This window comes from Tachypleus tridentatus, chromosome 8 (genome assembly GCF_004210375.1).
Source record: "Tachypleus tridentatus isolate NWPU-2018 chromosome 8, ASM421037v1, whole genome shotgun sequence".
Lineage (NCBI taxonomy): Eukaryota > Metazoa > Arthropoda > Merostomata > Xiphosura > Limulidae > Tachypleus > Tachypleus tridentatus.
In genome coordinates, this window is record NC_134832.1 from 12,819,217 (window position 1) to 12,832,572 (window position 13,356).

Below are 13,356 nucleotides of genomic sequence, written 5' to 3' on the forward strand. Positions count from 1 at the left end.
CTACAATTGGGATTAACATCTATTAATTGGAAAACTACTGAAGCTGAGTGATAAAAATGAACTAAAAATCCAATTAAAACTAAAAACAACTGAGCTGGAACAAGCCTGCATCAAAACCCAGAAAGAGAAAGTAAATGTCTCAAAGACAAACAAGCCCATATCAAAGTCAAGAAAGAAATTAGGTTGAAAAAAATGTAAATTAGACTCAATTTCAATCAACCACAGCAAACTGACAATTTTGAACTTATTTGATATATCAAAGTACCACCATTTAATGAAAGTGAAGTAGATAAATACTTCCAACATTTTGAGAAAGTTGCACAAACCATGGAATGGCTTACCAAAAAAGAGTTAATTACTATTATGTGCTTTAACTGGCAAAACACAAGCTTATGCTGCTCTCTCTACAAAAGATTGTACAGATTATGATAAGGTTAAAGCAGCTATTCTCAATGCATATGAGTTAATACTTGTAGTTTATTGCCAAATGTTCAGATTTTTGCAAGCAAGATACCCAAATGTATAAGGAATATGCCCAGAAAAAAAATAAAGATTCATTTTGATCAATGCTGTAATTCTATGCACATTAGCAACAATTTGACAAATTTAGACAATTATGTTTAATTGAGGATTTCAATGCTGTACAAGTGACGACCTCAAATGTATTTGAATTAAAAAAAAAAAGGTTGAAACACTACAGGAAATAGCTTCTCTGTCCAATGATTACACTTTAACACATAAAACAATTTTTCATAAATAGAAATTCTTGCATATCAGCAAAAAATATATACCTGTTAAACCTACTAAAGTTGAGGATTCTTCTAAAAAAAATAGCTCTTCTAGTTTAAAGTCTTCAGATAGTCATGATAAAACTATCAAAGCCTGTCTGTTATTTCTGTAAAAAGCCTGATTGTTGAAGTTTGAAAAGGAAAAAAGAAAGGGAGGCAACATCCAGTATGTTTGCGTTCATATATGGATATAGTTTCACCAGATTACCTGATGTTGTTGGTTTGGCCACTGATAAAAAGGCTGATGTAATTAGGGAGGAACTTAGACTTTTGTGCTTACTGGTTCTGTGTCTCTAATAAATGACACTGGGGCAGCTCAATTACTGTTGTTTGATGATATGGTGCCTTTAAATTCAAGTTCCATCACTGGCAAGTCCGTCCTTGTTTAGGGCATTGAGAGTGGCTTTCTTAATGTTCCTCTTCATAACATTTACTTAGCATCAGACCTAGTTTTGGGACCAGCTGTGGCTGGAGTAAGACCTACTCTGCCAATTAAATGTGTATCATTATTGTTTGGAAACAACTTGGTTGAGGGAATAGTTGTTGTTGATCAAAATTAACAGCAATCTGATTACTGTTTCGCCTGAGGATGATGTAATCAAGGAGAATCCAGATATGTTTCCCTCATGTACTGTGACTTGAGCTCAGGTTAAGAAATTACGCCAAAAACAATTGATAGAGATATGTTTAGAGGACGATATTATGGATCTGCCTCAGACATCTTTGGATCCAACAGGGATCTTGTGAATAACTGTCCTACTGACAATTCATTGGTGAGTGATGGATGTGAAGGACTTGATTTAACTGGTGAAGTTCCACTGCTAAAAGCAGATTCATTGATAAACAAGAAAAGAATCAGCAGATCTCTTCACTATTTAAATATACACTCTAAAGAGATGAATTGAAGAAAGTTCTGAATGGTTGTTTTTGTCAAAAATTGTGCTTGTAAGGAAATACACACCACCAAATGTACCAGATTCAGAGAACTGGGTTGTAGATTATCAAATTGTTGTTCCAAAAGCATATCATTCTTATAAATTGAAAATGCCCCATGAACTCCCATTGGGAGATCATCAAAGAGTAAATGAGATGTGACAAAAATCAGGCAAGATGTTTTTCATTTTTGTAAAACTTGTCATACATGTCAATTACTACTGTTACTACTTTAAAATCTATCCCAACTTTTGAAGAAATCTCAGTTGTGTGATTCTTGATTGTATTAAGCCAAAAAGATAACATTTGTGTTTATGCACTTTCACGTACTTGTACTTTAGGTTATTCCCAAAAGCCACCTCACAACTCCCTGGAGAAAGACATCCTTGGTCCACTTCTCCACCTCAAAATAGATCATATCACTGACAGCTTCGAGTGAGAGTAATCCCTTCTCTGGCTGTTCACAAACACTAGTAAACAAAGCTGCAAGAGGTCTGGTTGACCTCTGTAGAAAAACCATTAACTTGGGAATTCATAGCATAATTTATTTTATTTTTTTATTAAAATAACCAATGAAACATTGACAGCATTGGAATTCATCATATAAATAGTAAATGAAATAAATTACAACACTCCCACTGACAGAGACCCATTCTTAATGCTCTGCTGAGAAAAAGTGATTATATTATTAGGATGAGTTGCTTATATACAGTATGTATATAAAAAGTGGATTGAAGTTGGTGGGGAAATTTGCAAATTAGAATTTGCCTAAGACATATGAGTAGGGTATAAAGACTACAGCAAGTATCCTCAATGCTTAAACAGAAAAAGTGTAGAAATCCTAGAGATTGAGGAATAGCTATAGGATCAGCACATGGTAACTATGTTTGTTTTTATTTTTATTAATTAATTTATTTTTTTTTAATTTTGCACAAAGCTACTTGAGGGCTATCTGTGCTAGCTGCTCCTAATTTACCACTGTAAGACTAGAGGGAAGGCAGCTAGTCATCACCACCCGCCACCAACTCTTGGGCTACTCTTTTACCAACAAATAGTGGGATTAACCGTCACATTATAATACCCCCACGGCTGAAAGGGCGAGCATGTTTGGCGTGACGAGGATGCGAACCCGTGACCCTCAGATTACGAGTCGCATGCCTTAACATGCTTGGCCATGCTGGGCCAACTATGTTTGAGAAAAGTAAATCTACATTTTATTTAACATTACAGTAGCCCAAGAACTGGCAATGGGTGTTGCTAGCCAGTTGCTCTACCTTTGGATGGAAGTTAAAATTAAAGACAGTGCAAGGTAGCTTTATCAAATACAAATATCCATATGGATGAAAGGTCAAGCTCTTTTAGTAGTACAGGAATCAAACACAAAATCCACAAATCACAAGGCAATATTCTAACCACTGAACAATGCTACCCCAAAACTAAAACAAACTTGAATTAATCAAAATAAGAAGAACAAGTACATAATAGTAATACTTTGATTTCTCAAATAGTTTAAACAAGTGAAAATAGTACTAACTGTGAATTATGACAACTGATTAAGTTGAACAAACACTAATTAATCAAAAGTAATCATGAGAAATCATAATGGAAATAATTTGATTACTTTGGTATATGGCATAACCTTAATAATACAGGTCACTGGTCAAAGGCCATGTCAATGCTTTTGTAAACATGCATTAAAAATTTTACAAAACTACTATTTTGATATCAAATTGTAGATTATAATTCAAATTTTAGAGTTACATACAAGTTAATTTCTTAGTAAATATTAAAGAAAAATCCTAAATATTGATTTTTGTGTGTCATGGGGGAAGGCTGAATGCAACATTGGTTCAACTTAAAAGTTTGTGATGTCCAAATACAAAGTTTGTAGTTTCTTACAAGTTAACTACTCAAAATTGCCAACAACTACAAGCTAGAATAAAAGATGAGAACCTCTATCTCTTCTATTTTCTGAGATATTACTATATTTATTGAATTAACCAAGGCAGCCTTACCCTCCTCTTCCATTTTGAAAATACATGCTTACGTACACCTACTTTGCCCATTAATGTGTGTATAACCAATCAAAATATCAGAATGTCCCAGTAGTGGTTTCCTTAGCCTCTGTGAAGTACTTGCATGGGAAAGTCTTTCTTTTCATGCTAGATTCCAAGGTAAGACACTGGTGTGCTTGAAAAGTCATATTTTTTTAGACCCAATTACAGCTTAGTTACCAAGTTTGATAAATTAGTGGAATTCTGTAGTGCTGAAACAGAAATTTATGATTTTTTCTTATTTCTAAATGTGTATAGAAAAACCTAAAAATGTTGCTTTACATTCTCTATGTGCAAAATTTGATAAGGCTTAGCTACTTATGGCAAGAAGAAAATGAGTACAAAGATTGTAACTAGAAGAGATAACTGCTTTTATATTTCTTTATTTACTGTTCTATATTTTAAGAAAAAGAACTGGAATTTAAGAACTTATCTGTAAATCATAAAATGATGAATCTTTTGCTTATATGTACGATACTGGAAAAACTTTATTACATGATGTGCAACCCACAGTTTTGTGAAATTTTTATCCTATGTGTATGAAGTTTTGCAAATGGGATCACAATTTTCACGTTTTTACCTCTATTTTCCATCATGGAGAACTTTATTTTTCTCCATTAGCATACAGAAAAAAATTGGGCAGCTAAATTGGCTGCTTGTAGTGAAGCAAAACAAAGGTGAAGAGGTCACATGCAGATTTGATGTTTACAAAGTTATAAAGTGGCAAAATAGCATCAGAAACAGATTTGTATTATTAGTTTTTCAAGTATCTACCCATTTTTCAAGCAAAAAAACTGTCATTTGCAACCAAAATTGAGAAAAACCTGGAAAAAATGCTCTTGGAGTTTACAAACACAGAGGGTGATGTGTATGATGTTATGAAAGGTCATTTACAGTTGTTTGGTAGTGTGTTTTGATATTTGAGAAAACAGTTTAATTTTATATTCTACTGAATACAATTTTTCTCAGAACACTCACCCCAACCTATTTATTCACATTTATTTAGTTTGTAGATGTAGCTGGTAGTTTCGTTTTTTGCAGTTTGCTTTAATTTATGTGATATTGTTATATTTTATACACGTGTTACTTGTAGAATTAAAAAACAAACTTGAGTGTGTTCTAATATTATGGTAACTGATAGAATTGTGTGTATCAGTGTCATTGTTGGTGAAATATAAAGGTTAATTTGCCTACATGTGTGGCAGGATGAGAGGGAAATTTGCCATAGCTGGTTACAAGCCCAGATAATGTCATCAATAAGTTGATATGAAGGATGATGAACTTCCTATCTCCTGCTCAAATCCATTGTTAAGCAACATAAAATCAAAGGTAAAACAAACAATGTAAAAGAATTAGCATTTTAGATAATTTTTATTTATTGAGTTTATATTGTCTTCATTTTTATATGATTTATTATACCTTTATGTGGTTTATTATATTTTTATGTGATTTATTATACATTTCCAACTTATATCCTTCCTTGAGAAAAATTGTATTCTGGAAAAACGTATTTTTCAGGACTCCACAAAAAGAAAACAAAAACTGAAAACTACCAAAATAATGGTGTATGATAAGGTAATGTGCAAGTCGTTGAGGCTCTAGGTAAGTATTAACATAAATTAGCATACTGTCTATGCATGCTGCTTGTTAACAGGTAAGTAAATGTCTTTTGTTTTTGAACAAGGAAAAAAAAAGAAAGAGAATACAACAGAGGTTACAATACAAGGATGCAAATCATTCATAGCCATCATGCACTGTCATCCCTACAAACTGCTAGCACTCCAAATAAACATTGGTGCCACAGGTAATTGGCTAGTAGTAATAATGTATGTACATATGTAATGTATTGTAACCAAAATATAAGTGTATTTTGCAAAACATTAGTACAATGAAAAACAGCCAAGACAGGTCACTTTGTAAGGACCAGCTTTATATTCTTGAATATAGTAACAAGAGTTCAGAAGCACTGTATCATTCCAATTCCTGTCCTGCAAGTTTGTCAGGCATGGCTGAAAGGTCAATAAAATAAAAATAGTATACACTGGTCAAAATTTGCTACTGATCATGTTTTTAGTATATGTCAAACGCTTATCATAATGGTATGTATAGATTGAACATTTTAAAAAGTAAAACACCTGTTATGTCATTTTTACAATTTACTAAATTCTGTAACATTTAACCTGAATAAACAGAGCCTGAGGAACTGATGCACCCTGTAGTAGAGTGTTAACAAGAAAAATTTCAAAATCAACAGCCACTGAAAATGTCCAATCCACAGTCAAGATGATATTAGTAATCCGTATGACTACCTCAAGCATTAATGACTGCTGCACAATGCCTGTGCATGCTCATGATCAAATTAGCCAATCACTGTTGCAAAATCTGTTGTCATACTTCAATAAGGGCAGCTATCAGGTACTGGAGCATTCTTGGTGGGGCATGATGAGCTTGTAACTTTATCTGTAGCTACTGCCTGATGTGCTCTGTTGGGTTAAGGTCAGGAAACCTAACTGCCCACTCCATCTTTGGAATTCTTTCACCTTCCAGGAAGTCACTGTCCTTGCACAGTGTGGATGCCCATTGTCATCCATAAGCAGGAAGTCTGGCTATGTTGCACTGCATATGGACAAACAATGGGTGCAAGGATCTCATTTCTGTATCTTAAGCTGGTGAGACTTCCATTTCAGATTATTACAAGGTAGGAATGACCTGCAACTGAAATGCCTCTCTACATCATGGCTGAGTGTCCTCCAAAGCAATCATGTTTGATAACATTCTAAGGCAAACTGCACTCACCAGGCTGTCTCCAAACACTTCTGCTACTGTCAAGAAAGTCCACACAGTAGCTGGGTGCATCAGTAAAGAGTATGGCCTTTCATGGTTGTGTAATCCACCTCCTGTGTTCTCTAGCCATACCTGCCTGTACTGTCAGTTTAAAGGAATATAAACATCAGATGTCTAGACCTCAAATGAACTTTGCAAAGGAATCTGTACACTGTACGTGTAGATAATCAGAATCCTGTAGCATCTTGGATGGAGTTACAGAGGTTAACAGCTGGAGCAAAATGATTCCTTTGAGCTTGGATGGTCAAGTACCTGTCTTTTCCTTCCTCCAACTTGTCTCCTATTGACTCTGCCAAACCATCTGAACCTGTTCCAGAATGTGGACACCACATTTTGGAATGTACCAAGAACAGCACCAACCCTGTGTTTAGTCAAACCTTCATGCAGATTCCCAACAATCCTGTAAAGTCCTGCAGGGGAAAGTTGTTGCTTTTGACCTAAACAAGGCATTTTATGCACTGCATAATCAGAATCAAACCAATTTTAGCATGCTATGATCAGTGATTTTAATTTAAGGACCTCACAATTTCATTATACAAACTTTCATTTTGGCAGTATGGTCAAAACACAAAGCTAAGATTCAATCAAACTGGCAGACAATGCCCAGGTAATGAGCTTCCAAACAATGTCTTTTTTTTTTAAATGGCCCTCTATTAATCATAATTTGTAGCAATTTCCTATCTTTTATGGTAGTTACGAGGTTGGTGAAATCAACAAAACTTATACAAAGATACAATAGTGCAAGTAACAGATAAAATATAAAGGTTTTTCTGCAAAAAAAAGTTGCATACTTCTCTGTAGGTTACAAAGATGTTATTTGTGAAATTTGAAAAAAAATATTCTGATCTATAAAAGTATTTTTTAATCTTAAAATCAAAATTACTTTGTATGTTGAATAGTCAACACTCAAAAATAAAAAATGCATGTGCAAATCATTACTTAAAAAATCTGATAATTTGTATAAAAAGCCTTGCAATGTTTACTGTTAAGCTCCAAATTTTGGAAAGATATGCTTACTGTATTAAAGCTTATAACATGAAAACTAAAACAAACAAAATGGTTACAAGGTCAGATCTTGGGAACAACTTTGTTGTGAAAAAGTTAAATCAGAAAGAGTAATAATATTAAACAATAATTTTGAATAATTATTTTTGTGACAATAGACAACTTAATCCTAATTTTGATTAAATGATTATTTTACATGACACCAATTAATGTAATAGGTGTTCATAGTTATTTGATTACATCAAAATATCAAGTTGAACATACAGCTATACTGGTGATGGGTACTGGTTTAATAGCACTATGAACTTTTCCATCTGATATAATGACTCTTTAACAAGACTTTACCAAAGAATTATCCTTTCCATCTCCTACTGTTTATCTTATTAACTCTTAGAAGAGCAAAACTGGAATTGGACAAACAAATAATAAAATTCTACTACCTATTATTTGACAGTCTCACAATCTTCTATGTCAAAAGAATAAATACATTATTTTGTAATCTGAGTACCATCTGTTATATTACTTTGAACTTTAACAAATCAAGTAAATTTGTTACCTGAGTGTAAGGTATCATTGTACTGAAACGAAGAGTTCCACAATCAGTGTAGAAATGCACACAATTCTTAAACTGGACATCAGAATCACTTTCAATTCCAGCTACTGCTAATAAATCTCCACTGTTTGACCATTCTACTAGCATATCTATGAGAAAACAAACTTAAATATAACTTCAGTATGTAACCAACTGACATTTTAAAAAAGAATATAACTAGTAAAAATTTCAATGTTATGTTTAGAAATATTATTTTTAAATCCTTACTCAATGAGGGAATGAGAAAACTTTTGTTGATATCATACTTAACTGAGAGGAATAAAAGTGAGACAAATTTTGTACAATTTTCATGCTTTTATAACTTAAAGAACTTTATGCTAATTAATTATACTTAAAATTATAAAATAAACATTTAGTAACATATGACTGATTAATGTCATAGAACAAAACATACCTTTCAAGCCAGTCACTATAACAACAGGGGAAACATCATCATAATTTTTCATAATGTAAATAGTACCATTTTGAAAACAAACAGCTAGGAAAGAGGGCTTGGTTTCTGTACTAATAGCTGAAAATACACAAATAATTCTTACTTCTAGTATCAACAGATTGTATTTCACTTACAGTTAGAGATGTTAACAACTGTTCAGTTTTACACTTTTTTTTCTGACTATCATACACAATATAACTAGCTACAATAAATTAGAAAAACTAGGGAAAAAGTAAATTGTATATCTACATTAGAATCTATACTTCATATTATGCAAAAAAAATCAGAAATACATCTACATAATAAATTTTAGTATAAAAAATATGCATGTTTCATACAAGTACCTCAATTTCCCAAGCAAAATATCATGTAATTAAGACTTAAGCTTTAGATTATTAAATGTTATTCAGTGGCACTAGACAAATGTTTTGCTTGTTGTATGAACAAGCATGATGTATTATAATTTAGATTACAAAGTTTGGTTTACTGAAAGAGTAAAATAGGATTCTTGCTTGCTGTACATGTCATTTGGCTATATTATAAATTATTAGCCCCTACCAGATGGTCTGTGAAACACATCACACCATTGTAGAATGTCTGTGGCTCACACTAAGATGAGATATTTCATAATAGTATTTTGTGTATTTTAGTCATTATGATACTCAATAATAAGCAAAATTGAGTTTGGGGAATGGTGTAGTTCCCAAAAATGTCAGGTCTAGTCATTGTTTTATAGTCATCATCTGAAGTGATTCAGTGAGGAAATTATTGGAAACCACTGGTTTAGAGTATTGAATAATGTTCTATGAAATACTAAAAATGTTTCTCACTTGTAAACACTATCCTATAGTGTTATTATGGTTTACATTATTGTGTTTAGTTCACTGAAACACTAAACTGGTTTCTTACATACCACACATACTCTTATGTTACATTATAGCCTAGATTATACAGTTAAGGTTGGTAAAAGAGTAACAGGATTCTCACTTGATTTATACACCATTCTCCTGTGTTATGGTTTAGATTTTTAAATATAGTTCAGAAACACAATAGGTTTTTGTACTTGTATGGTATACATCAATTAACTGTATTACTGTTTGCATTAGTAAATTTTACTCATTAAAGCAGCAAACACATTTTACAACTGCTTTAAATTATATTATGACCTATTATGTTAAACACTTGGATGAAATTACGTATTTGTTGATATAAGATGGTATGAATCCCATCCTCTTCATCAGTTTCTTCCATTTTGAATTTTTCACAAGACCAGGCCATTCCAGTTATGTTAATTCCTTCTTGAACTCTAACTTGACCAACCATTTCACCATGTACATCTGTAACTAGAATTTGACCATTGGACATTCCAAACAATACCTAAAAAGATACAAAGCAAAAATGATAACTTCTGGGATTACACTTTAAATGAACAACACGTATTACACAAATAAATCAAATTTTGCATTTAATGCAATAGAATTTATTTACATGCATGATGAATGAAGAAAAAAATTTGTATGTGTTGTAATAAAAGTGTTTGAAATGATATAAAAATTAAGGAACAGAAAGTTTTGAGCATAGTTGCATGTATTAGACTCAATATCATAAAAGTAATGAAGGGAATGAGAGAAATGTAATTGCGATGTTTTATTCTCTGTGAAGTATTAATGTACAAGTTATATAATAAACATAACTAACATCTTTATTTTATATTTTATTTTTTACCGAGCTTAATTATTTCATATTGGAGATTTCTCACTGGTTAGTAAAATCCATCTATAGCTGTGTATACACACACACACACTAATGAATATATTAACATGGATATAAACACATTAATTTTACTAACAATGTCATACATACAAATAATACACTAAAACATTTATATAAAGTATTTTTACCACTATAAACTTCATTGAAAGTACAATGTATCTATATTCTATCTTAACAAATTTAATTTTTTAAAAGACAAACCTAGATTTGATTCTAAAGATATTCTCAGCAATCTGTTCACACACCTGTTGATCATCAGGAGCCCAGATTCCACAAGTAATGATGGCATCAAGATTTAAGTTAGAAGACCAATACCTCTGTCCAGCAACAGATCCTACAAGGACAAACCCATCCTGATAACAAATCAGGGCCATTCTACCATCATGGCTCCATGCAAAATCTGTCACTTGTGTATTACGATCATTTATTAACTCAATTGACCACCTGCCTTCAAACTTGATCCATACAAAGATAATTCCACTACTATCACACGAAGCTAACTTCTGATATGGTTCATTCCATTTTACAAGAGTTACCTGCAAATATAATAAAGCTGTAATAGACCAAAATAAAAATAAAACAAAACTACTAAGCAGCATCAGATAAAAGAAAGTCTAAATTACAGCAGCTCAACAATTCCGAAATTACTGTAATTTATACCAGTACTTACTATGAAGTGTAAATCACACTTGTTTTGGAAATTAAAAACAAAAAATAATGTAGGTAAATGATGATGATGATTAAAATAAACAACAAGGTTGTTGAACAATTTTTGAAATTAAATCCCATATAACATTTACATGACAAGAAAAATAATTATTTTATAAATTTTGAATTTTTCACATAAATTGTGGAAGAACCATAACACCAAACTCTTACTGAAAAATCCTAATTTAGCTATTTTATTTTTTAAATAACTTAAATTGCAACATGAGTACCTTTGCACTAACCTTTTGTCATGATATTCTAACTGAAGGTTCTGATACATATCATTATGATTCAATTATTATTACTTAATTTTTGAAATACAATTGTTACCATTTGAAAAACTGTCATTTTTGTAACACAAGTCTGAGATTTGTTGTGAAATAATTCTTGTCAAGTATTAGAAGTTTATTAGAAATAGCAAGAATAATGGGTACAAGCACATGATTTGCAAGCACTTCTTAATTTATTAGTTCCTGCATATATTCCAAACTAAAAATGTTTACTGTTGAAACAACAAATGATCAAAAACAAAATTAAAACAGATGCACTAATACAGTTAGGATATACAGTACTAGGAATAATTATGTCAATAGTAAGGGAAAAAATATACATAAAAAATTAAATGCACCAGATTACAGTTATATTTTGATAGTTTACATTATGAATGGATATCATCCAAGCAATTAGAAAATACCACAAAACCATATTAACTAAAAAAGTGAAGGCAGTTATAGTTTTTCAGCAGAAGTAGTGTTAATCCTTTCATGCTTCCCATGAATGATACACAGCACGAAAAACATGTAACATCAAAGTTTTAGCCAGTCAAAGATAATCCACTCAAAAAATGGTGGGAAGATTATATGCTTTGGTATGAGCTGTATGGTAAAGAAAGTATGTGAAACTGGCACTAATAATAATAATAGACATGTTTGAGATAGAAACTTGAAATGCCCCAAAAGTGATGTTAAGTATCTCTTTATAAAGGTAAAAGTAGTTAAGTATAGATCTTGCTAATGATCTTTATGTAAGTACAGATGTGAATGTTACCTGCAGAAGAATTACAAACACATTAGCATGGTCTCAATGGACATGTAGCTGCTCAAAAACCACTATTGGAAAAATCTAACTAACCAAATGGTTGAAAAGGAATGAGCAAAACTGGAGAAGGGTACTCTTTACAGATGAATCTAAACTGGAACTGTTTTACAACAATCAATAAAAGTTTGTTCAAAAGTAGATAGGGGAATGATATTATGATTCAATGTACTGAACATTAATAATGAATAACAGTGGGGATATCAGTACAAGTTTGGGGTTGCATCTCTGTCAACTGTTTCAAGGATATACATAAAACTGATGGCATCCTTACTGCTGAGAAATACAAGCACAGTCTGATCAGTTACATTATTCCCTCAGGAATACAACTCTTAGGTTAAAAATTCATCTTCCATAAGGCAATAACACTAAGCATACATCAAATGTGGTGAAACAATATATTTATGGTAAAGAGACTGATGAAACCACAATTATGGGTTGACTTGCAGAATATCCTCAAACATTGTTGAGGCTGTACAGTCTTCATGTAAAAACTGAAGTCAAGGGGTGACCATACAAGTTGAATGAATTGTAAAAAGTAATCTAAAACAACATTCTATCATTGCACAGTGACAGACTATGTAACAACATGAAAATAAGGTGAAATGTTGTGTGTAAAGCAAATATAAGCACTTGATATTTTTTTGTGATAATGTTTAATAATACTAAAAAATTAACCATATACTTACCATTAATCACTGTTTGTAACATCTTAATGTGTATTGCTTATGATATAAAAAACTTGTTGAAATGTTGTACATTGGTTACTATGTTAAACTTGTAATAAAGTTTCTTTTATTACCCATTCAAAATATCTTCATACTTTGTCTTAAAGAATATTTTATCATCCAGTTTTAAACTATAATTCCTTCTGTAAAGTAAAGTGAAACTTGAAGGTCTGCCTACTGTGTCAATGAGATGTTCTAAGATATCTCAATGCAGTATAATTAGATTCAGGTGAAGGATCTAGATTTGTACTGTTCTCTATCCTCCATATTTTTTATTTATAATGATCATTGATGTTGGTAGTTTAAGGAATATGGGATGCTACAAAGGAAGCCAATCTGATAAAAAGGTAGGGTATTTATATTATTCACCTTCTTAATTCTA

General features: G+C 31.8%; 1 protein-coding gene across 3 annotated transcripts in view; it reads right to left on the reverse strand.

Moving 5' to 3' along the window:
* LOC143258545 (tubby-related protein 4-like) overlaps positions 1 to 13,356 on the reverse strand; it is an 86,738-nt gene that overhangs the window by 42,496 nt on the left and 30,886 nt on the right. For all 3 annotated transcript variants that reach the window (XM_076517678.1, XM_076517677.1, XM_076517676.1), the window contains 4 exons: positions 10,689 to 10,979; positions 9,867 to 10,047; positions 8,632 to 8,748; positions 8,181 to 8,326 (listed from right to left, as the gene is read on the reverse strand). In XM_076517678.1, coding sequence (XP_076373793.1) covers positions 8,181 to 8,326; positions 8,632 to 8,748; positions 9,867 to 10,047; positions 10,689 to 10,979 — 735 coding nt within the window. The remainder of the gene's footprint in view (positions 1 to 8,180; positions 8,327 to 8,631; positions 8,749 to 9,866; positions 10,048 to 10,688; positions 10,980 to 13,356) is intronic.